The sequence below is a fragment of the Argopecten irradians genome, chromosome 9 (genome assembly GCF_041381155.1).
Source record: "Argopecten irradians isolate NY chromosome 9, Ai_NY, whole genome shotgun sequence".
In the NCBI taxonomy this organism is placed as follows: Eukaryota; Metazoa; Mollusca; class Bivalvia; order Pectinida; family Pectinidae; genus Argopecten; species Argopecten irradians.
In genome coordinates, this window is record NC_091142.1 from 16,874,832 (window position 1) to 16,899,732 (window position 24,901).

The following is a 24,901-nucleotide window of genomic DNA, read 5'->3' on the forward strand; positions in this document are numbered from 1 at the left end:
GCGGCTATAACCATTGTTTAAACACTGGAGTTGATTTAGTGCACATAGCATGTTGGGTCGAAATAACCCGCCGTATACATCAAACGGGCCGAGACATTTCGTACCTGCACACAATAGATGTAAACAAACATGTAGACGAACACGTTGTGTTAGTGTTATTTCGGACTGAAGAAGGCCCTATAGTGGCTGAATATATATTCCATAGAAATTATTTTGATTTTACTTTGAATTTATTTTGGCCTTTTATTTCGGATTATTAATATACTAGCTTTATACCGTTTTTCCTCATTATGGGTTCTCTTCAATTCCCAGGTATTGTACCTGAACAGGTATGTAGGTCACGACAGGTGTTACCATGTGTCCACTCCTGTCGCTGGCCACGGGCGGAGTTCACATGTAATTAACAGCATCTTGGGAGAGAGATTAAGTTTATACCCAACTTACCTGTGCCCCATAACAGTACGTTTCACGAACTGTCATATTAGAAAGTTTTGATGTTTACAATATGCATTCATATCAATTACGTTGGAATGAATTAGCGTACACTTATACATTGTATGGATAATTAATTTGTTTATAACTAGTACTGTTAATAGAAAAGTTGCTTCATGTGAAATGTGACCATATACATTTTATTTCTTACGCCAGTTACAAAAGTACGTAGAAAACTTGTCGCAATGCAAGTTTTCTTCATCTCATCAGTGTACATACATGTACATGTATGCATGTTCTTCGCTGACTTCACTGTCGTTGTCATCAATGCATAATGGACATACATGTAATTTGAATATGTTCTCTATATCTTTAATATATGCATGAACTATAGATTGAGAACTACAAATGACGAAACATGAATTAAAATGTTATTACAGTAGCTGTGGCGTATGTACGAACATTTGTAAAATCGATGCCTAGTTGATTGTAAGCAATGTACATGAACGCAAACTCTAGTTATATAATCCATTATGACAAAAAATATTTCGAGAATACGGTTTCCATGGTAGGGAATTAAAAGAGCCTTTCGACAATCTGAAAAATAAAACAAACTAAAACTTGTGATTGTTGCGGGAAACACTATAAAATGTAACTAATACAATTGTTGAGTTATGAAATATCAATATAGAAATCAAGCATATAGACGGAAATTTAATTTAACTGCATCTTAAATGTGTAGGCGTAAAAATCTTTTTTTTTATCATTTCAATACCATGGTACTATTTAATGTACTGGTACAATGTATATGCCTGATCGATTCACTAAAATTTTGACATTGTGACGGTAATATTATCAGTGTCATTGTAGCAATTTATTTGTTATTTCTTAAAATATCTTATAAATATGACACTTAAAATACTCTTAATACACACAGTTGTACACGTAATTTGTAAACGTAAGTGTAAAGTGGAAACTTTGCATCGTGCACAGTCGTGTTTGACTTCATTGTGTTATTATCAGTAAAGAGTTGTTGTAAAAATTGCTATTTCTTAAAAGTATCAGGTAAATATGACAATTTAGAATAATACCATTCTCTCTTAATAGTTAATACAAACAGTTGCATATCTAATTTATTTTGTAAACGTGTACATATTTTGCACATGTTAAATGGAAACTTCGCATCGAGTACAGACGTCTTTGATTTCATCGTTTCCATATAGTTTTCGTAGGCAAATGTTTATATGATATGGACGGATCGCCAGCTGTCAATCAAACCGCACGTGACTTTGTATTTTGTATTGTGTGGGCTACGATGTTTGGTCTGACATTGAATGGAAACACGTGCGTTTGTGGCTATATTACACCTGGCGATCGGTCAACACTGTATCTTCAATGTAATTACTTATAGGAAAATTCAGTAGTTTTAAATCCTGAAAATACTTCTGTTTTTTCTTATACCTTTGTTTTTATTTTAGAACGTCAAGATCCGTAATTTATGATAATTGTTTACCGTCAATCCGTGTCCGTGATTATAACAACGGTACTTCCGGTTTATCCAAGCCGATCGTTTTGCGTTACTCGTTAGCCGATATTGCGTTAATCGTTGATCGTTAATCGTTAGCGTTAGCAATCGTTAGCGTAAGCTAACGGATGAAATTTTAGGCTGGGAACGTTAAACGGTTCAGATACTGTATATAAATGGTTAAAGTAACCTCAAAAGAGTTCGTAAGATAAATATATGGTACTAATGAATATATACTGACATATAAAAGAACACCGTCAAAATGCGTAGTTAACTCTTGAAATGCCTCTTTTGTATGCGTTCGATTGATTAGGATAAACATACGCTTTAATCAGCTAAGGGGATTTAAAGACGCTTTCCCCAGTGCATTCGATGTGTTTAGAGCGACTGCGATGTATTCGTGTTGTGTTTCTTTCTTTCTGCCCTGCAGGTAGGGCGTAAGAATTGTACCTGCTGCCCCTATTGCATGATCGTAAAAGGCGACTAAATCTAGGATCTTGTCTTTTCTTTCTCCCTAAATTACTTTGTTCTTCCTAGTGTCTCCCTTGACACCACCTCACTTTTGGCCTTTGGTTGAGCGCTCGCCCCTGTGAGGAAGGCTCTGGGTTCTGTCCCCTAGTCGAGACACACCAAAGTCTATAAAAGTGGTAGTTTCTGCTCCTGCTTAGCGCTCAGCATAACGGGAGTGGGACGACTGGTTTGCTCGTTGTCAGTATAATGTGACCGGGTGGGGTGTGTTGCTTGGTGTCTTCGGCGGCATGCTTCAGTGATATAGCACTATAAAAAGGGCAACAGTTCCACTATGCAAGAAGACATAACACGAATATACCACAGTCTCCCAAAACATGCACCTCGCACAACATACACGCAACACACCGCTTACATTGGAGGCCGTCCTTACATGACCATGACTGTTGGTGGGACGTTAATTAATCAAACAAACAAACAAACAAACATTCGTGTTGTGTTTCTTTCTATCATTGGAGATATTTTATTCACTGGAATATTCTGCAAAATACACGGAGCATCTAACCCTACCAGGTCATATTTCTTTATATATAACAAATAAACAAACAATCATCATTTTTTGTGATTTTCACACTTTCCACTAATATAGTGTGTACGACGCTCAATGCTTATTGACACGGCATCTTAACTACACTTATAGTGAGAACCAAGCAGGAGCAGAAAACTAGAAACTGCCATTTTATTGACTATGATGCGTCTTTGCCAGTGGCGATCGTGCAACTCTTTGAAAACAAGCTTGAGCTTATTGAAATTCTTTACCCTGAAACTTCAAGTATTCGACGCATCTTGTACAAGATATTACAAAGTAACTTCAACAGAGAAAACCAATATATATAGATAAATACGTACATAAAAACATGTGGTGATTAAAATTTACGAGATTAGAGTCATGTTCAGTGATATGCACTATACAAATAGAGTATACTGCAGTCTCCCACAACACGTTGCACACGCACCACGTATACACGAGAGGACGTCCATTAATGATCTTGGCCTTTAATAGGACGTTAATATTATCAACTAACCAACAACAAAGAAGACAGCAAGTTAGGAAAAAAGAAACAAAGATTCTTGATTTAGTCGTCTCCGACGATCGTACAGCAGGTACATCACTGTTGACAGCCGTGTTTGTACAGATCTGGTTTGACTATTGAACTCGATAAGTCATGTTAACATGATAAATGTGATCATTAAGCCGTGATTACTTAAATACAACAATAAAATACTTGATCATATCAATACAATGTATACATTAAAATTACTCACAATTTTCTTCTCTCTCATGATTGATGCAGTTCAGTCCACACCCGTTTGCATAGATATACTTTCAAACCAACTTTCGACCGTAATTGTCCAATTGTTGGTTAGAACTGAAAGTACAAAAGCAAAGACTCGTCTCACAAGATAGATAATACAATAGGCTTAGTCAGATAAAGTACTATGTAAATACATGGTAGAACCTGGAATAATACACAGCTCATTCATTCAGTTTTATTTATTTCAACATATTGTATTAATAACAAAGGGATCAGACAACAGGCAAGCCTATATAAGTCTTCTCCCGTCCCGGAGGACACATTAAATACATATTTACATACATAATAAATATCAAAGCCTTTGACCGAGTACCACATAGTCGATTACTACTTTAGATGGAAAAATGTGGTATAAAAGGAAATATTCTAGGATGGATAAAAGATTTTTGAAGGGTATGAAGCAAAGAGTTTGTATGAACGGCGAACTGTCTGTTCTGCGTGACGTCACAAGCGGCGTCCCCCAGGGGAGCGTCCTCGGGCCGATTTTGTTCTTGATATTTATCAATGATATGCCTGAAGTGTTAAACTCGGTCGTGAAAATGTTTGCCGACGACGCTAAGCTGATAAAGGGTATTGGATGTGTCAGAGACAGACTAGACCTACAGAACGACATGACAATATCATTAAATGGTCTGAGACATGGAACATGGAATTTAACATCAAAAAGTGCAAACACATGCCTATTGGAAATTCAAATCAACATGACAACTTCTGCTACAAAATGGGCACAAATGAAGAAATAAGCAAATGTAGTTCGGAAAAAGATATTGGTGTTACATTCGATCATCACCTCAAATTTAGTCAGCATGTGAATAATTCAGTCTCTAAAGCCAACCGAATTACCGGATTGATATTCAAAACATTTAGCTATATCAACAAAGACATGTTTTTGAACCTTTACAAAACTCTTGTCATGCCTCATCTAGAATACGGATCATGCGTTTGGAACCAAGTTTCCATTAAGGACCAAATATTGATTGAAAATGTCCAGAGACGAACTACAAAAAGAGTGAAAGGTTTAAACAACCTGACGTATGAACAACGTCTCAGATCACTAGGAATACCAAGTCTTCAGTACAGACGGAAACGAGCAGATATTGTCCAGGTCTACAAAATAATCAATGATATCGATATTATGGACAAGGACAAGCTCTTTACAATGTCTCCTGTTACTGTCACCAGAGGGCACTCAAAAAAGATTATGAAGCGCGGGGCAAGATTGAATGTCACAAAGAACAAATTCAACAGTAGAACTATGGATACATTGACAGGAGACAAGATGGCGCGCCCCATTAAGATTGTCACGTAATCGACTCGGACAGAAAAACGGCCATATCTTGGACCTTCGCATGAGCTAAGTATTCCAATTAGAGATATAATGAGTCCTTGGATGTTTTACTTTGCAATGACGCAATGTGTTTGCGGATAACATTTTTGGATATTACGTTTTTTTTGTGACATTCCTATTTGACTATACTGTCATATAGATCTAAGCTATTTATAGACTTGAACCTGTTTAACACCTGTAAGCTGTCCCTATCACCAACGATTCGTCACGGTCTAACGAACAGTATACATTATTACACGTGTACCTACCTGTGTACTATCATGGCTACGTCTGCAATGTTAGAAAGTGCGCGTGAAGTCTTACATGGTGATTATGATTCCACCGTGGCAAGTTCTCTTAATCAACTGGTTGAGAAGATTGGACAAATAGGAGAGAGGTTAGAACGTATAGAAAATAAAGTAAACAAAATTGACACAATTGAAACTGCAATCAACAAATTGACTGGAAAAGTTTCGGAATTAGAGTTGGAGGTAAGATTGGTAAAGGAGAAAAATGCAGACATTGAAAAAAGTGCAGAAGCAATTAGTGCGTATTATGAGAAAGTTAAGGAAAAGACCGAACAGAATACCAAAAGCATTTCAAAGGCACATATAGAAATCAAAAAGACATGTGAATCATTAGCAGATCAGGAAATGAGTGCGCACAGGATCCAAAACGAGCTTCTGACCTTGCGGCATGATAATGAAATAATGAAAAACACAATAGAGGATCAGCAATGCCGAGGTATGAAATACAATCTCGTGCTCACCGGTCTCCTTGAACAGAGGGATGAAATAATTGCCGAGAAAGTTAGAGGATTCTTTAGACACGAACTCGGTATTCACAAACGAATGGAATTCGCAAATGTACATAGGTTTAATCGACCAGGTAAACATAGACCAATCGTAGTGCGATTCTTGCACTTTGATGACAAACAGGAAGTAAAGAGGAGAGGCTATCTCCTGAAAGGTAAACGCTTCGGGATAAGTGACAATTTCCGGATTCGGTAGAGGAGAGACGGAAACGACTTTACCCTGTCATGAAACATCACAGGTCTGCGGGACATCACGTCAGTCTGGTCAGGGACAGGCTTTATATTTATGGACAACTTTACCAATCTGAGACCGCAGGAAACACAGTGAATCGCGATACCGAACCTCAACCCACATACAGCGAGGAGGCCCAAGGAAGTAGTACCCCAAACAACACTCAGGCGACTAAAAGACGACTGTCTACTCCAAATAGTGGTAAGGATCGTCGCCCAGCATCTCGTGCACGCATCGCGCCTTTGGAGGATGCTGATGGCTCTTTCACCCACCAGAACCCTCAGAGACAAGGTCGTGAGAACGATAGACAACATACTTCCGGTTCTGGTGCCGATGGAAGACGGGCGTAGGGACGCGCAACAAGAGGTCTCAGTAGCCTTGATGTAACATTTCTCAATGTTTGTGGACTTAGGTCTAAAATGTTATTGCCCGAATTTGATGAGTTGGTTACATCACACGATCTGCTGGTGTTTGTTGAAACGAAAATTGATGATTTAGACATTTTATAGTTACCTGATAGTTATGCACATTTTGCCAAAAATCGAACAAATTGTATTAAAAAATCAGGTGGTATCGTTATAGTATTCCAAAAAATGTTTAGAAAATATGTTGCAATTTTTAACAACAGAGTGTGAATTTTGAAAATGGGTGAGAATTTCAAAAAAAACTATTCAAACAGATCGACTATGATATATTACTGGGGATGTACATATATCCCACCAGAAAATTCGAAATATTCGTCACCTGATGCATTTATGGAAATTGAGTCAGAAATGATCAACCTTTGCAATAATAGCACAAAGGTAGCCTTAGTGGGAGATTTTAACGCGAAAACTGAACAGAAACAAGATTATATTTTACCAGATAACTCTCTTCTTGATATTTTGAACATAACTGAAAATGATGATCTCCATAAAAGTATGTCTGGATTATGAAGACAATATTTTTCCAATATTAATATTTAAGGATTGATTGTCAATTTTGTTGCTTGCATTGACTGATGAAGAAAGTTAATCTCGTGCAAATGAAGTGAACTGCGAAGCAGTTCATGTAACATTTGCACGAGATTAACTTTCTTCATCAGTCAATGCAAGCAACAAAATTGATAATCAATCCTTATATTTACGTTAACCAATTTAAATATCCCGCTTTTGAAAAAAAGTCAAAGTATATGTATTCGGTATAAGATTATTATACAATTTGCAACATTGTACCATTTATCGTACATGTATGTACAGCTACGGAACAGCCGCCAGTCAGTTCTTTTCGTCACCAAGGCAACATAAAATGTAGTTCCGAAAATAACTTCATTCTTTGCGCGTTGTTACAATTAAAAACGGCGATTTTGAAATATTGTTTTTATGTACAAGAATTAATGGCTTAAATTTTATCATAAAAAACATGATCATGTAGCTTCAAATAAAAAAAATACTGCGCAGTACTAGCAGTGCAGTCAACGTGTAATCCGGTTGCTCGATTTAGCAGGGGTCCGGTTTTGAAGAAAATGACGATTGTGGTGAAAATGCTGAATAGTTGGTATCTAAACATAATCAAATCTTTTAAAAATCAATTGCGATTGTTGTGGAATGTACCTGAATGTTGTATTTCCGTCTGGTAATTGTTTGTAGCTGGCAGTTAAATGCTTATTAACTAAACCTGTTGTGAAATTCAACCCCTGTGTCTATGGTATGCGATGCAGTCCAAGAACCATGCTTCAGGGGCTCAATAAAACGTGTTAAAATGTGGGATTTAGTCGCAGATCACTGGAAGACTTGTGTGTTATTCTTGAAATGTGATAACTTCTCTGTCAACTGGAGTTTTAGGATTAAAATTCTGTATAAAGTAAGTAGAGAAACATTGATTTGAAATGTTGGTGGTTTCCAACGACCCTCGAATGCCGTGGGTTTTGACACTCGCAGAATCGTTTCGTTAGGCTTATGTCACTGAAATCAGCCTGTTTGGTATTTGAGCGTATTTTTATGGAATCTATCGTTTCTAAGCTTACATGTATGTCACCGTTTTACATATATATCTATATATTGTACACATTATCCTAACTATTTGCGTTCGATTATGCCTACTTCGATGAGTGATGAACATCGCTGCGCTCAGTAGCCTATGTTCAGCATTTTCCGGGGCTTGAGCCTAAGTCATCGTTTCTTCAAAATACGTGTAAAATATCTGTAATATCATATTACTAACAATTTCTAATATCACTTTATCAAACATTTCTGTCTGTGTTTCTAAATGTACAGCGATAGGCCACATCCCAGAAAGTTCATTCAAAACTGAAGCGGCGTAAAACTAGGTTAAAATGTAAACAATGTCAAAATGTATTCTCACGCCGGTCAGAGGTCAGCGCGTGACCAAGCATCTTCATTGGGAAATGAAGTGATCGGAGTTTACTAGTTTCATTGAGGCGGAGCGAAGTGAAAATGTAAATATATACCTTTACAACGTTCTAATGTACTTCGAAATCTAATAATTATAGTAACAAACTAATAAACTATTAGACTTCTGTAAAAACAATAATATGTATATAGCTAATGGTAGAATTGGGTATGACTGACTACACGGGAAGAACACTTGTCATGATTCCTCTTTGATTGATTATATGCTGATCACCTCAGACTTATTTAAAATTATTGAAGACTTTAAAGTACTTGATTTTAATCCGGTACTGTTTGATGTACATAACAGAATATAATTTTAATTTACTAGTGCGCAGGTTGAACAGAACATAAATAATCATGATAAGTCAAATGATAAAGCCAGCAGTTATGAGAAATGGAAGGAAGAACTGAAAAATGATTTCACTAATTTCATAACAACTGACGAAAATAATCAATTCTCTGAGTTAGAAGAATCTTTAAAAGATCTTAAAACTAAACAAACTAATCTCGTAACAAGCACAGAAATTGATAATATAACCAAAAATATTAGCGCCTTATTCACTGCCGCTGCTAACAAGTCATTTGGGCGTAAACCAATACACAAAGTCTGAAGAAATAGTAATAATAAACCATGGTTTACGGCTTATTGTAAAACACTTCGTAAATAATTTCATACTGCCAAACAAAATTACAGTAGATTAAAAATGATGAGAATAAAAGTTAACTAAAACGGAGAAGTCGTAATTATAGAAAGGCAGTAAATAACGCATACAAAACATATACATTTAATACGGAAAAGAAATTAAGAGATTCTGTGAAAAATAGTCCAAAGTTTTTTATGGGATATACTGAATAAGGTATCAGGACAATCACAAACGCGTCATAGTAAAACACCAATAACTGAACTTTACAATTACTTCAAAAATTTGAACTCTGCTAATTATGAAGATGATGATATCAATTTTGTAAACGGATTTTAAATGTCCATATTAGTACACCAAATTATATGGTATACGGTGAATTGGGCAGGTTCCCTTTAGAAATTGAAATAAAAACAAAAATGATTATGTTCTGGCATAAACTCGTAACGGGGGAAACGAAATTATCTACTACAATGTATAAATTTTGTATAAGTTGCATCAGGACTCCGTATTCAGTTCTAGGTGGTTATTAAATATTAGAGATATATTGAATAATAACATCAAAAATCATTCCAAAAGATTTCAAAAATTTAAAAAGGAAAAGGAAAAGAGACGTCTTAATTTTAAATCCTCCAATAGTGAAAGTTACAATAGGCCTTTCGAGTTACCAGAATTGCTCGAGTCCCTTGAGAAATCAAAGGACTCGGCAGCTGGACCAGACGAAATTCCATATATGTTTTTAAAACAATTACCAGACTCTTCACTAAAATGTCTTTTCAAGGTTTACTCTTCTGGCAAAATTCCCGAGTCTTGGAAGGAATCTACTATTATTATTTCCCTTCCGAAGCCCGGGAAAGATGCTACTGATGCCAATAACTATCGTCCTATTTCATTGACGAGTTGTATTTGTAAAACTCTAGAACGTATGATAAATACTAGATTAGTTTGGTTCCTGAAATCAAACAATATTTTAAGTCCTTTGCAAAGCGGCTTTAGAAACCGCAGGGGAACGGTAGACCACTTAGTTAGACTAGAAACATTTATACGAGAAGCATTTGCCAAGAAAGAACATCTTGTGGCCGTATTCTTTGACCTTGAAAAGGCATACGACACAACTTGGCAATATGGAATCATGAACGATCTCCATGACATCGGTATTCGTGGTAATTTGCCAAAGTTTATATCAAATTTTATATCTGACAGGCATTTCAAAGTTCGAACGGGTTCAACTTATTCAGAAACAGAAACACAGGAGATGGGCGTCCCTCAGGGTGGTATCCTGTCCGTCACACTTTTTGGACTAAAAATTAACAGCATAACTAAATGTCTTGGCCAATCTACGGAAGGGTCTCTATTTGTGGATGATTTCTTGATCTGTTACAGATAAAAAAACATGCACACTATAGAACGACAACTACAACAATGTTTAGGCAAATTACAAAATTGGGCTGACGAAAATGGCTTTAGATTTTCAAGATCAAAAACTGTCTGTATGCACTTCTGTCAAAAACGAAAACCACACAACGATCCAGACCTCACACTCAATGGAATTAAAATTCCAGTAGTTGAACAAACTAAATTTCTTGGGACTAATATTTGATTCGAAACTGTCCTTTGTTCCACATATCAAACATCTGAAGGATAAGTGCTCGAAGGCGCTGAACATTCTACGAGTTCTTTCCCATTCTGATTGGGGTGCAGACCGTGAAATGCTTCTGCGTATCTACGGGCACTTATTAGATCAAAACTTTACTACGGCTCTATTGTCTATGGATCGGCTCGCAGCTCCTATCTACAGATGCTTGACCCTATCCAGAATCAGGGACTGCGTCTGGCACTTGGAGCTTTTCGAACAACACCTGTGAAGAGTCTCCATGTGGAAGCTAATGAGCCATCTCTAGACGATCGACGAAAGAAATTTTCCTAACAGTATGCTGCTCAACTGAAATCCAATCCCCAAAAACCCCCATTCGATCTTGTATTTAATCCACAAACACAAGGATATATTCAGACAAAATCAAACGCTCATACCAACATTTGGCATCATAATTTCAAAATTTTTTGCAGGAACTAAATATAATTTCGACGCCATTGACGAGTACACCATATCGGATGTACCACCATGGCTCATTCAAACACCTGATATCAATTTATCTTTGCATGAGAGGGCAAAGTCCAGTGCATTACCCGAAGAACATAAATCCTCCTTTCGGGAGTGCATCAGAGCTTTCCCTGATCATGTTAAGATCTACACTGACGGTTCAAAAGATGGTGATAAAGTTGCGGCAGCATGCTGTACATCTAATCACTGTTCCTCTATCCGACTTCCAGATGTTGCCTCCATTTTCTCTGCGGAATCTTGTGCTATCGGTCTGGCTCTTGAACAGATCGAAGAACACCGCATTGAAAAGGCAATCATCTGTTCAGACTCTCTTTCGGTTCTTCAGGCTTTGAAATCAAGATGTCCTAGAAATACTCTAATCCAAAATCTTTTAATCCGAACATTTCGATTATCTTCTAAAACTCAAATTACTTATCTCTGGATTCCCAGTCATGTGGGTATAACGGGGAATGAACAGGCTGATAAAGCAGCTAAGACTGCTCTTCGCCTAGCACAAACAGATTTGAAACTACCTTACACTGACATCAAACCTTCAATTCAGTCAGCCATTAAACACCATTGGCAACAAAGGTGGTCTACCGAAACAAACAATAAACTGTTTAAAATTCAACCTACACTTAATCCTAAACTGTCCAGTCGGAGAGACCGCAGAGAGGAAGTTGTTCTCTCTCGGCTCCGAACTGGACACACTTATTTTACACATTCCTATCTATTGAGAGGGGAGGATCCTCCTACATGCCATGCATGTGATTCTCCTCTCACAGTGGAGCATATTTTATTGCATTGTATTGATTTTAAGCACATACGAGATAAGCACTACGATGTCTCCGACATGTACACTTTGTTTCATGCCGTGAGACATAATAGTATTTTTAATTATCTCAAAGAAATCGGTATTTTAGATAAAATATGAACGTTTTTCTCATCATATCATCGTATCAACTCAACATTTCATCGTTTCACCAACATTTTGCATGAGTTTTCTCGTGTGTTTTAGCCAAAACTATTTTATCCCATGCAAACCTTTTTTATCAAATAAACGTTTACAATCTGTGTTTTAATCCTTACTTGCCTTTTCTTACCCTGATCTTTTATCCTGATATTAATGCCTGACTTGTAGTTTGGCCCTAAATGACCTTAGTTGTCGATGGGCCGTAAAACTCAAACAAACAAACAAACAAACCTGAAAATGTGGTATCTGCAATGACTCTGAACTCATTTAAGTCACGCCTGAACAAGCACTGGCAAAATGAGCCCTCTAAATTTACTCCTACATGTTTTTAATGTTACTTGATTGGACAACGATCGTTTACAAGGATACGCCTCCAGAAGCCAAGAAGATATAATTATTCATATTAGAAAGGATGAATTGATTTTCGTCAATAGTTAATTCGATATCACCAGATGTCAATAGTTTAGAAGAGATATGATTAAAATAAGGTGGTCTTTATATTTGTCAAAGTTTAGATTGCTCGCATTATTACGTAATTGACATACATTTGTAGTATTATGTTAAGTTTTCTTGGATTACAGGAGGTGAAGTTAACAGCATTACTATTAGAGTGTGTTTGAGTTTTATTTAAATTCTTTTTGAAAGTACTAAGAGTAGGGGAAGAGGTAATAGAATGGTTAAGATTATTCCATAGACGCATTGTATCGGGAAAGAAACTACGATCATAGGTGCAGGTTCTGGATGGAGGAATATTAAAGAATCTATTAGTGCGAAGTCGGTGATTAACATTAATATTAATGTAGGGTTCAATAGTGTGATATAGATAGTCAGCTGTTAGGTGATTAATTATTTTGTACATTAAAATGAGTTTATGTCTGTTACGTCTATCTTTTTTATTTTTCAAACCCAGATTCATAATATAATATTTGATGAGACGTTCCACTTCTGAGGCCAGTAATAATTTTTATTGCCTCAATTTGGACAGATTCAAGAAGTTTTTCGTCTCCAATATTACAGTTATCCCACACAGAAGAGGCATATCCTAAGATGGGCGGGTGAAATAGAGATATAAAGATTCCAACGATTTCCTGTCAATTTTGTGTTTAAGCATGCGCAGGATATTTAGTCTTTTACAAGAAGTATCATATATATATTTAATGTGATCACCACAGATTCCATTTGAATTAAAAATAACACAATAATAAGATGTTTGTGGAAAACATGTTCATTAATTATTTGGTTATTAAAAATAAGTGGTGGATGGTATCTCTTTTTCCTTGAAACAGATAAAGCAACATTTTTTTGTGGATTAAAATGAATTTTCCAGAGTTTTGGCCAATTATAAATGGATTCTAAGTCATCGTTGAGATTATTAGCTGGGGTAATAACATCTTCATCAACTATAACATAAAGTGATGTATAATCAGCAAAACGTTTTACATTAGTATTAATTTCATGAGTGATGTCATTAATAAAAAGAAGAAAAAGGAAAGGACCCAGAACAGAGCCTTTGGGAACACCAGCAGAAATTGATTTAAAATTGGACACATAACCTTCAAAGATAACTCGTTGTTTCCTGTCAGATAAATAGCTCTCAAACCATTTATAAAGATTGCCAGAAATACCATATTTTTAAGTTTTTAAAGAAGTCCTTTGTGCCATACCTTATCAAAAGCCTCACTAATATAGCAAAAGACTAATCTAATATCTTTACCATTATCTAAGTTTTTTTTGGAAATTACATCATAAATAGAAATAAGTTGATTGACAGTAGAGTCCCTACATTGAAATCCAGACTGATTCTCACTTATGACATGATGTTTCGTTACAAAGTTAAATACATATTTAAAAACATTTTCCAATAATTTACTTAGACAGGAAGTAATAGCAATAGGTCTGTGGTTACTGGGATCATCAACAGAACCGTTAGCTTTATAAATAGCAGAAACATTTTAGGATTTCCTAGAGTGTGGTACCTTACCAGTTTAAATAGTTTTCTGAAAAAGTAATTTCAGAGGTGTAAGTATAGAAAGTGTAAGAATTTTTATTATTATAGGAGAAACATTATCAGGTCCAGCAGGCTTGTTAAGTTTTATTAGGTTAATTTGATCTAAGACATCTTGATCAGTAATGTTGATATTGGAAAAATTAATGTGACTAAGGGGAGGTAAGTCAGGATCAGAATCATCAACTTCAGCTGTTGAATTTGAAATAGAACAGAAGAAATTATTGAATGCCTCTGCTTTGTCCATAGGATGAATAATTATATTACCACCAATTTTAAAAGGTTGAGAAGAAGAAGGCTTATTTGAAAAGTTATCAATAGACTTGGCAATACGTCACCATTTACCAGGCGGAATTGACTTGTCAGATAGGGTATTTTGTAATTTATTTAAATATTTTTGTTTAGCCTGTCTTATCAAATCAATAACATCATTACGTGCAATCCTAAATCTGAGCCAGTCATCCTCCCTATTACTAGATCTTGCTTTCTTGTGTAATCTATTTTATAATATTATCAACATTATCATTAGGATCAATAAGAGCCTGCCAGTCAACTGACTAAAGTGAGCGATTCATTTCAGTCCAATTAGCTTCATTGAACTTATGAATAATACGTTTAAACGACTTCTCTTTAAAAGTTTTAAAACAAACATTCATTCTGATTGGACAATGGTCACTACGCAATGGTGATAATATTTTAGAACTCTGTATAATGTTAGGATTGTTTACATAAAATATACCAATGCAGGAGGCAGTAGTAGGAGTTACTCTGGTTGCAGAATTTATTAAACTGTGAAGCTGGTACTTAGAAAGGATACGAGTAAGATGAGAGGTAGGAGAAAGGGACAGCATGTCTTGGTTAATGTCACCAGTAATTATCAAGTTACAGTTCTCATTAGACAGGGTATCTATTACGGTATCAAACTAGTTCCAGTATTCAGCAGGTGAGTTAGGTGGTCTATAGATACAGCACAGAAGAATCTTTTTATTAGCTGTTTTTAGTTCAAGCACCAGAGTTTCTAAGCTGACAGACTCAAGATCAGATCTGCAAACAGCATGCACATTGTTTTAGTGTATATAATAATTCCACCACCAGGTCTACCAGTTCTATCACTTCTGAAAAGAGTGGGATGAGACTTAAGGTGCAGATCTTTATCATTGATTGAATTATTAAGGTGAGATTCTGTAAAACAGAGAATATCAGTATCTAAATACTCACTTTCAATTAGGTCAAGTTTATTACGAATAGAACGAACATTTAGATGAAAAATAGACAGATTTCCAGTTATATACCTATCATTGTTAATGTGGTTAGGACCAGGGTTAACATGGATATCACCTGTTGATAATAATAACAGTAACAAAGTATATAAGAAGTAGCTGGTATTATCAATTATAATGGAATATAAATAAGTATGAACACTGAGTAAAGGTACACTTTCAAACCATACATTCTTATACTTGTAGCTATGAAGAACGTTGCTAAATTGAGAGAACATTCACAACAACTCACGACAAGCAAAAAAAAGCGAAAAAGAAGGGAAAAAAATAAATAAAGACAAAAAAAAAACAAAAAACAAGGCAAAAAAAAAACCCACAAAAACAACAAAAGAAAAAGTCAAAGCACAAAAGTTCAAACAATATGAAGCACAAAATCCTTAAGCAGGATTAAACACTATGGAGTTAATTGATTAATGGCATTAGATTTAAACTTAACAATAGCTAATAATAGATGAATTGATGATTTACATGTAGGAAACATTTGGAACATATGCAATAAATGTTGTAAACAGTTTCAGAAATATACCAAGAATACAGTTATTACGATATTGTCTTTCTTGTATTTATAATTTACTGAAGTCATATAATTTATATGGCTATAGAGGTAGGTAGAGGTCTTGTCATTTCATTTGACATGGTCAAATAATTGTGAAATGAACTCGCTATAAGTAACTGTTTATACAATTGATATATTTTTTATGATACATACAGTGTACGAGCAGAATGATTTATATGGTGATGAGAAAGATTGGTCTGATCAATAATTATTTTAGGTATAAAATCATGATTCAGAAAATAACATGTAAGTATATATCAATTAAAATATATCAGTATATGTATATAGTGAGGAACTATGATAATAGATTAGTAACAGTTGAAATGTATACGTACTTTAAAGTAACATCAGTCACACATCTCTACGTTGGCGCGCTAGTTAGATTACGGTAATAGAGACTGTGCACCCGGAGTCAGAATATGTAAACAGCAAAGCTGTGCATTGGCCTTATAAACAAATCCAGATGATTAAGATAGTGAAACATTAGCTCATGATATAAAACATTCAGTTTTTAAATGTCCAACAGCGTTAACATTGAATGCGTATCACGCAGCACTTGACCAGGTATGGTGTGCCGAACGTTGCAAAATTCAATAAGTAAAATCATTTGTGCGAAAAAATGTGTTTCTAATAATATTATTATATCGTTATGTGTGTGTGTGAAAAAATATTCGTGTGTATTTTTTTATATTTGTGTGTGAAAAAACGGTTTGTGTGTAAAAATATATATTTGTGTGTGATTTTGTTGAAAAAATTTCAAAAATTTAAAAAAGAAAAGGAAAAGAAACGTCTTAATTTTAAATCCTCCAATAGTGAAAGTTACAATATGCCTTTCGAGATACCAGAATTGCTCGAGTCCCTTGAGAAATCAAAGGACTCGGCAGCTGGACCAGACGAAATTCCATATATGTTTTTAAAACAATTACCAGACTCTTCACTAAAATGTCTTTTAACTATATTTAATCAAGTTTACTCTTCTGGCAAAATTCCCGAGTCTTGGAAGGAATATACTATTATACCCCTTCCGAAGCCCGGGAAAGATGCTACTGATGCCAATAACTATCGTCCTATTTCATTGACGAGTTGTAGTTGTAAACCTCTAGAACGTATGATAAATACTAGATTAGTTTGGTTCCTGGAATCAAACAATATTTTAAGTCCTTTGCAAAGCGGCTTTAGAAACCGCAGGGGGAACGGTAGACCACTTAGTTAGACTAGAAATCATTTATACGAGAAGCATTTGCCAAGAAAGAACATCTTGTGGCCGTATTCTTTGACCTTGAAAAGGCTTGTTTGTTTGTTTTGATTGATTTATTAACGTCCTATTAACAGCTATGGTCATGTAAGGACGGCCCTCCCATGTATGCGGTGTGTGGCATGTATGTTGTGCGAGGTGAGTGTACTGGGAGACTGCGGTATGTTCGTGTTGTGTCTTCTTGTATAGTGTAAACTGTTGCCCTTTTTATAGTGCTTTATCACTGAAGCATGCCGCCGAAGACACCAAGAAACACACCCCACCCGGTCACATTATACTGACAACGGGACGAAAAAGGCATACGACACAACTTGGCAATATGGAATCATGAACGATCTTCATGATATCGGTATACTAGGTAATTTGCCAAAGTTTATTTCAAATTTTATATCTGACAGGCATTTCAAAGTTCGAACGGGTTCAACTTATTCAGAAACACAAAAACAGGAGATGGATGTCCCTCAGGGTGGTATCCTGTCTGTCACACTTTTTGGCTTAAAATTAACAGCATAACCAAATGTCTTGGTCAATCTACAGAAGGGTCTCTATTTGTGGATGATTTCTTGATCTGTTACAGATCAAAAAACATGCACACTATAGAACAACTACAACAATGTCTAGGCAAATTACAAAATTGGGCTGACGAAAATGGCTTTAGATTTTCAAGATCAAAAAAACTGTCTGCATGCATTTCTGTCACAAAAAACGAAAACCACACAACGATCCAGACCTCACGCTCAATGGAATTAAAATTCCAGTAGTTGAACAAACTAAAATTTCTTGGATTAATATTTGATTCGAAACTGTCCTTTGTTCCACACATAAAACACCTGAAGGATAAGTGCTCGAAGGCGCTGAACATTCTACGTGTTCTGTCCCATTCTGATTAGGGGTGCAGACCGTGAAATGCTTCTGCGTATCTACCGGGCACTTATTAGATCAAAACTTGACTACGGCTCGATTGCCTATGGATCGGCTCGCAGCTCCTATCTACAGATGCTTGACCCTATCCAGAATCAGGGACTGTGTCTGGCACTTGGAGCTTTTCGAACAACACCTGTGAAGAGTCTCCATGTGGAAGCTAATGAGCCATCTCTAGAACGACGATCGACGAAAGAAATTATCCTTACAGTATGCTGCCCAACTGAAATCCAATCCCAAAAAAACCCCGCATTCGCGATCTTTATTTAATCCACAACACCAGGACATATTCAGACAAAATCAAAAGCTCATACCAACATTTGGCATCAGAATTTCAAAGTTTTTGCAGGAACTAAAATATAAATTTCGACGCCATTGACGAGTACACCATATCGGATGTACACACCATGGCTCATTCAAACACCTGATATCAATTTATCTTTGCATGAGAGGGCAAAGTCCAGTGCATTTACCCGAAGAACATAAATCCTCCTTTCGGGGAGTGCATCAGAGCTTTCCCTGATCATGTTAAGATCTACACTGACGGCTCAAAAGATGGCGATAAAGTTGCGGCAGCATGCTGTACATCTAATCACTGTTCCTCTATCCGACTTCCAGATGTTGCCTCCATTTTCTCTGCGGAATCTTGTGCTATCGGTCTGGCTCTTGACCACATCGAAGAAGAACACCGCATTGAAAAGGCAATCATCTGTTCAGACTCTCTTTCGGTTCTTCAGGCTGTTTTGAAATCAAGATGTCCTAGAAATACTCTAATCCAAAATCTTTTAATCCGAACATTTCGATTATCTTCTAAAACTCAAATTACTTATCTCTGGATTCCCAGTCATGTGGGTATAAAGAGGAATGAACAGGCTGATAAAGCAGCTAAGACTGCTCTCTTCGCCTAGCACAAACAGATTTGAAACTACCATACACCGACATCAAACCTTCAATTCACTCAGCCATCAAACACCATTGGCAACAAAGGTGGTCTACCGAAACAAACAACAAACTGTTTAAAATTCAACCTACACTTAATCCTAAACTGTCCAGTCGGAGAGACCGCAGAGAGGAAGTTGTTCTGTCTCTCGGCTCCGAAACTGGACACACACATATTTTACACATTCCTATCTATTGAGAGGGGAGGATCCTCCCACATGCCATGCATGTGATTCTCCTCTCACAGTGGAGCATATTTTAGTGCACTGTATTGATTTTAAGCACATACGAGATAAGCACTACGATGTCTCCGACATGTGCACTTTGTTTTCATGCCGTGAGACATAATCGTATTTTTAATTATCTCAAAGAAATCGGTATTTTAGATAAAATATGAACGTTTTCCTCATCATATCATCGTATCAACTCAACATTTCATCGTTTCATCAACATTTTGCATGAGTTTTCTCGTGTGTTTTAGCCAAAACTATTTTATCCCATGCAAACCTTTTTTATCAAATAAACGTTTACAATCTGTGTTTTAATCCTTACTCCTTTTCTTACCCTGACCTTTTATCCTGATATTAATGCCTGACTTGTAGTTTGGCCCTAAATGACCCTAGTTGTCGATGGGCCGTAAAACTCAAACAAACAAACAAACAAACAAATATATATTTTTACACACAAATATATTTTTCACACACACAAAGAATTTATTGAATTATTTTTACATATAAATATTAAAAACATTACACAAACATTCATTGTTTTTACACACAAATTAAACATATTGAACACATAAAACGATATATTACAAAAAAAATTTTTCTTTACACATTTTATTTTACTTGTTCGAATTTTGCAACGTTCGGCACGCCATAACCAGCACAGGCTACTTTGATATTGTCTACTGGCTTATACACTGGTGAATATAAAAATTTCCTCGTTTTTGGGTAGTTTTAACCAACAACTCTAGACTTTTTCAGCGTTTCACGATTATATTCAGAATGGTGAGGTTAAATTCAGTGTGGTCAGGTTATATTCAGAATTGTAACCGAAAATTCAGCGTGTTACATTCAGAGTACGAAAACTCAGAGTTTAAGATTATATTCAGCGTCTCAGATTAAACTCAGCATGTTCGGTTATATTCAGTGTGAAAATCTAAACTCAACGTGTAACATTATATTCAGCGTGTCAGATTAAACTCAGCATGTTCGGTTATATTCAGAAGTGAAGACCGAAAACTCATAGTGTAAGATTATATTGAGCGTGTGCATCGTGGAGAAGGTTAACGGAATCGGGGTGCGCAGGAGTGCGTACCTCAGACTTAGGGGGAGCTGGAAGCGAGAAAATGGCCGACAGTAGTTGTTTAATTTTTTCAATGCGATCATAGACACAGATATTGAGAGGAAAATTAAAAACCAACAATTTTTGCAAGTAGAGTTATTCCCATTCTACCGATGAGATGTGTTGATTGAAGCCAAGGATGCAAGAAACAATGCTCTATTAAATATATACTATTGTTGCTTGTATTATTTTGCACATTATATATATTTATTATTTGCCCATCCATAATAAAAATGTAATGCTCTCTCTCTCTCTCTCTCTCTAAAATATATTAATATATTTATTCATTATCTAACTTTATATGTACTTTATATTGTATTTAAAGCAATTCTAATTATTTATATGTCATTGTTGTTGGGAGAGGGCTTTTATAAGTTGTAATAACTTGTGCCCGATCCTGTTGTAAATTTGTTTGCAATGAAATGCTTTTAAACTAAAAAAAACAAGGATGCACGATTCGTTCAAGCTACATTTAATGTAAGCCACATAAGTCATGCGAGTAGGGGCGACGGGTGATTTGTTTACATTTTCACTGTCAAAATACGGAGCATGCGGTGGTTTTACGTACTTAACACTGTGTGTAAAGATAAATTATTGATGTTAGATATTTGTGTAATAATTTGTTATGAAATTTTAGGTGTAATTCAGTGGTGTTCTGATGAAATAGTGAATATATTGGGGGACGGAGGTCGGCGACGGCGGCCTGGGTAAGCACGTCCATGAATTTCATAATGAGGAAAAGAATGTTATTTTGCCACAATATTGTAATTTGTTAGCCTTATACAATATAAACTAGTGTCATGTAATCTCATTAAGGAATTACAATTACTCGATATTCCAATTACACATGGAATCCGATGAGCGATACGTGTATGTATTAAATGTTTATATCTTTCTTTCATCCAGGTAATAACTTTTCACTAGGTAGGTAGGTTTAATTATAATTATCATTTTGTTTTGTTTTGTTTGGAACGGAAGAGGAAAAAAAACAAGGGTAACTTTACAGAACTTTTGAAAACAGTTGAATGCCACGTTCACTAGCTACAATATAGGACCCGTGCCATCTATTTTATAGCCATAGTGGACTGACCTGTTTTTGACGAGCACATAGCACTCACCTAAACTCACCTGGTTCATGGTCTCCATGAAAGCTGGGTCCACGTCCCGAGACTGGGTGCACTGCTCTCATGCGGATGCACACCACTTTTGGGGATATGTGATGTGCGTCCACGTGATATCAGCAGTGTAGCTGAAAGGCTTTTCACAGTAGCTCCAATTTGAGCCAACCTGTTTGCCGTGGGTTGCATCTCGTATCCGGGGAAGAAGGTCCTGGTGGTTGAATAGGTTTTGCTCTTTTTTTCTTCCTTTTTTTACTGCTACAACACACTACTTTGGCTTCAGACTCCGGTTAGACGAGAGGTAATATGGGCCCTGTATTATCAATCGGCTGGTCATGCCGAGACCCTTGGTTCGTAGATCTCCAAGAAGGCGGTTGGCTTAGGGGTCAATCGTGAGTTTTAAATTTGGATTGTCTTGATTCTGATCGATCTTGCGGGTGTACAATTTTGCGAGCGCGTGCTATCGCAGGCTTGATTTGAATTATGTTTGTTCAAAATACTTCCGGGGGGGGGGCCGCGTATACTATCTTAGTGTAACCCTGACACTTTGACATTGGCTATCCATGTCCATCATAAGTGTCCCCCTGTTGGCTCTCCGAGGGAGGTGGGGCACAGCTAGCGAATTGTAATTCAACTAAAAAACGATGGCTTACCAAAAACAAACAAAATGAGACTACAACCACCAAAATCTCCCCAAAAGGAATCGAGACCACAAATCAACAAACAAAAAGCGGTACAACAAACACATTCCCACAGTATTCTGGTCATGTCCTCTACACAGAGTGGCATACCACTGCAGGTTTATCACTGCGACTTAATATTGCGAAAGGGCAATCAAAGGCATATGCCGGAGATGTCAAGTCTGTCAAGCCTTTGGGATCGGGTGATCTCCTAATAAGAGGTTTTCCGCAAGCAACCAGCGGAGAACCTCCTTGGAAACCAACCAGTCTTTTGCCGGCCTCAGAGTGTGTGTGTAAACCACCACACTCATCATTGAATCGCTGCAGCAAGGGGGTTAAAATCCAGGTGCACCCAGCCTTGCGCAATGACAATGAGGCTGACATACTGTCATACTTCCAAGAGAGGAAAACAATTCTCGGTCTACTCTCATTTAAACCGCATCATGACGAGAAAAAGTGGAGCTTGGAGATTTGGTCCCAACACACACTTTTTATCTTTAACATTCGACTACACCAACATTACCACAGAGCGTAACTGTTGGATTAACCAACGATTTACAATGTCACTGCATCGCGTCTACATCCCTAATCCATTGAGGTGCCGTAACTGCCAGAGTACGGCCATCATGAGAGCAATTGTAGACGGAAAATGGTATGTCAGTAACTGTGGCCGTGAAAGGTCACGACGAAAAAGACGAATTGTGGACATATGTCAACCGTCACTGCGTCAATTGCGGGGGTGACCCATGCTGCGTCTGCTCGCACCTGTCCTGCCCTGGGACTCGGGGAGAGGGAGATATTACGGGTCAAATATCCCGATGGGTGTCTCCTTCCTGAAGCTAGGAGGATAGTCGATGTGTTCAGACCTGAATGTGGCAACCTATGCCCAGATCACCCGCGCAAAGACGCCTGTTGACAGTGTCACCCGTCAAACATGCGTCGGTCCAGGGCCTTGATTGACAAGCCTAACTGGGGACACATGAATGTCCAGATATGGCTGATGCTAAGGCCTGCAAAGTCATCATGGGGGATCACCCGAACAGGTTTCAAGTCAGGAGCCATCTAAACCACAACACAAACCACAGACAAAAACCACTTGCTGGGCCACCAGGAGCGCTAAAACGCCCAATCTCCACCCGGCGTCTCCAGGACTTACACAACACCAAATTCAAACACAGAACGTAAGAAAACACGTTACTGCCGCTCGTCATAGACGGTGCTGTTATCTTCAACGTCTATTGACGTTAAAAAAAACTCCCTAATAAAGCCAAGCGACCAGCTAATACACCACCGCAGGGGGGGGAGCAACGCCAGACCAAAACCACCCAAGGTAAAGCTGGCGAGGTTTCCCTGCACTAAACAACAAACCACCAGTAAAGGGATCAGATGACCCTATACCTTGGACGGAACCATCTATGATGTTCTATCGGACGACAGCGAGTTTGGTGACAACACATTTATCGCCCGCCGACAAACAACCTACTTCAAGTAGTCCTGTCGGTCCGACAAACTATCCTCAGGGGACCAACATAGTAGACAAACACCATCATACAATGGAACATAACGCGGATTTAAAGCGAACATAGAAGAATTCAAAAAAAACATCTTTATACAAACAAAAAAACCCACTCCATATTCTGCCATTACAAGCAAGAAATAATGCTGAAAGACACCATCAATCACTCAGACAATTTACACAATACACAAAAACTCCAACAACAGGTGGCCGCGCAATCAGGTGGTGTGGCGGTGGCGGTGCATAACAAACGTCCCCTCACAGACACATTTCAGCTAAATACCACCTTACAAGCTGTTTGCTATAAGCGCAACTCTTACACGCCGCGAAAAATAACAGTCTGTTCTAATATATTTACCTCCAAATACTCCATTTAGTTGTGATGAACTGAGAGTAACATCGTAGTCACAACTACCAGTGCCATATATTATCATGGGTGACTTTAACGGTCATAAATAGCCTTTGGGGCTCCCCAGGCACTGACGATAGAGGTAGACGTATCGAAGAGTGTTAATTGATAAAAACAAGCTTATGTCTATTATAACACACCAATGTCCACTCACATATATCATACACCCTGCCTCTGGCATCGCTTACCCACATTGATCTATCGTTATCCATCCATCAATTCGTTTCTGGATTATGATTGGAGGGTCAACGATGATCTTTGTGGAAGCAGCGATCACTTTCCAATTATATTTAAAAAATATAGGGTCACCAAAACTTGAGGGGGGGTAGCCAATTCCTCATTGGAATTTACATACGGCGGATTGGGCTCAGTTTAAAACCTTATGCGCCGAGGAGCTCATCGAGGATAATTTTTTTGAACCTCGATGACCCCATTGAAATTTTCACAGAAGCCCCTCACTTCTATCGCTACAAAAAAACCATACCAAAATCCGTGCCAAAACCTACAACGTTCTCTTCTGTCAAATGGATTCAATTATCAATAGATCTGTGGTAGAAAAATGCAAGCTCTGAGGCGGGCGTACTTGGCTTCGC

At 37.2% G+C, this 24,901-nt stretch overlaps 1 protein-coding gene across 1 annotated transcript; it reads left to right on the forward strand.

The window, feature by feature from the left end:
• Positions 1-4,447: 4,447 nt before the first annotated feature.
• On the forward strand, positions 4,448-5,110 carry LOC138330569 (uncharacterized protein B0403.1-like). The gene has a single exon (XM_069278132.1). It carries the CDS (start codon positions 4,448-4,450, stop codon positions 5,108-5,110), a length of 663 nt encoding a protein of 220 aa, XP_069134233.1.
• The last annotated feature ends 19,791 nt before the right edge of the window (positions 5,111-24,901 follow it).

Bases quoted from the DNA above. Each gene is read 5' to 3' on its own strand.
- LOC138330569 (XM_069278132.1), top strand. From the start codon at position 4,448: ATGGAATTTAACATCAAAAAGTGCAAACACATGCCTATTGGAAATTCA.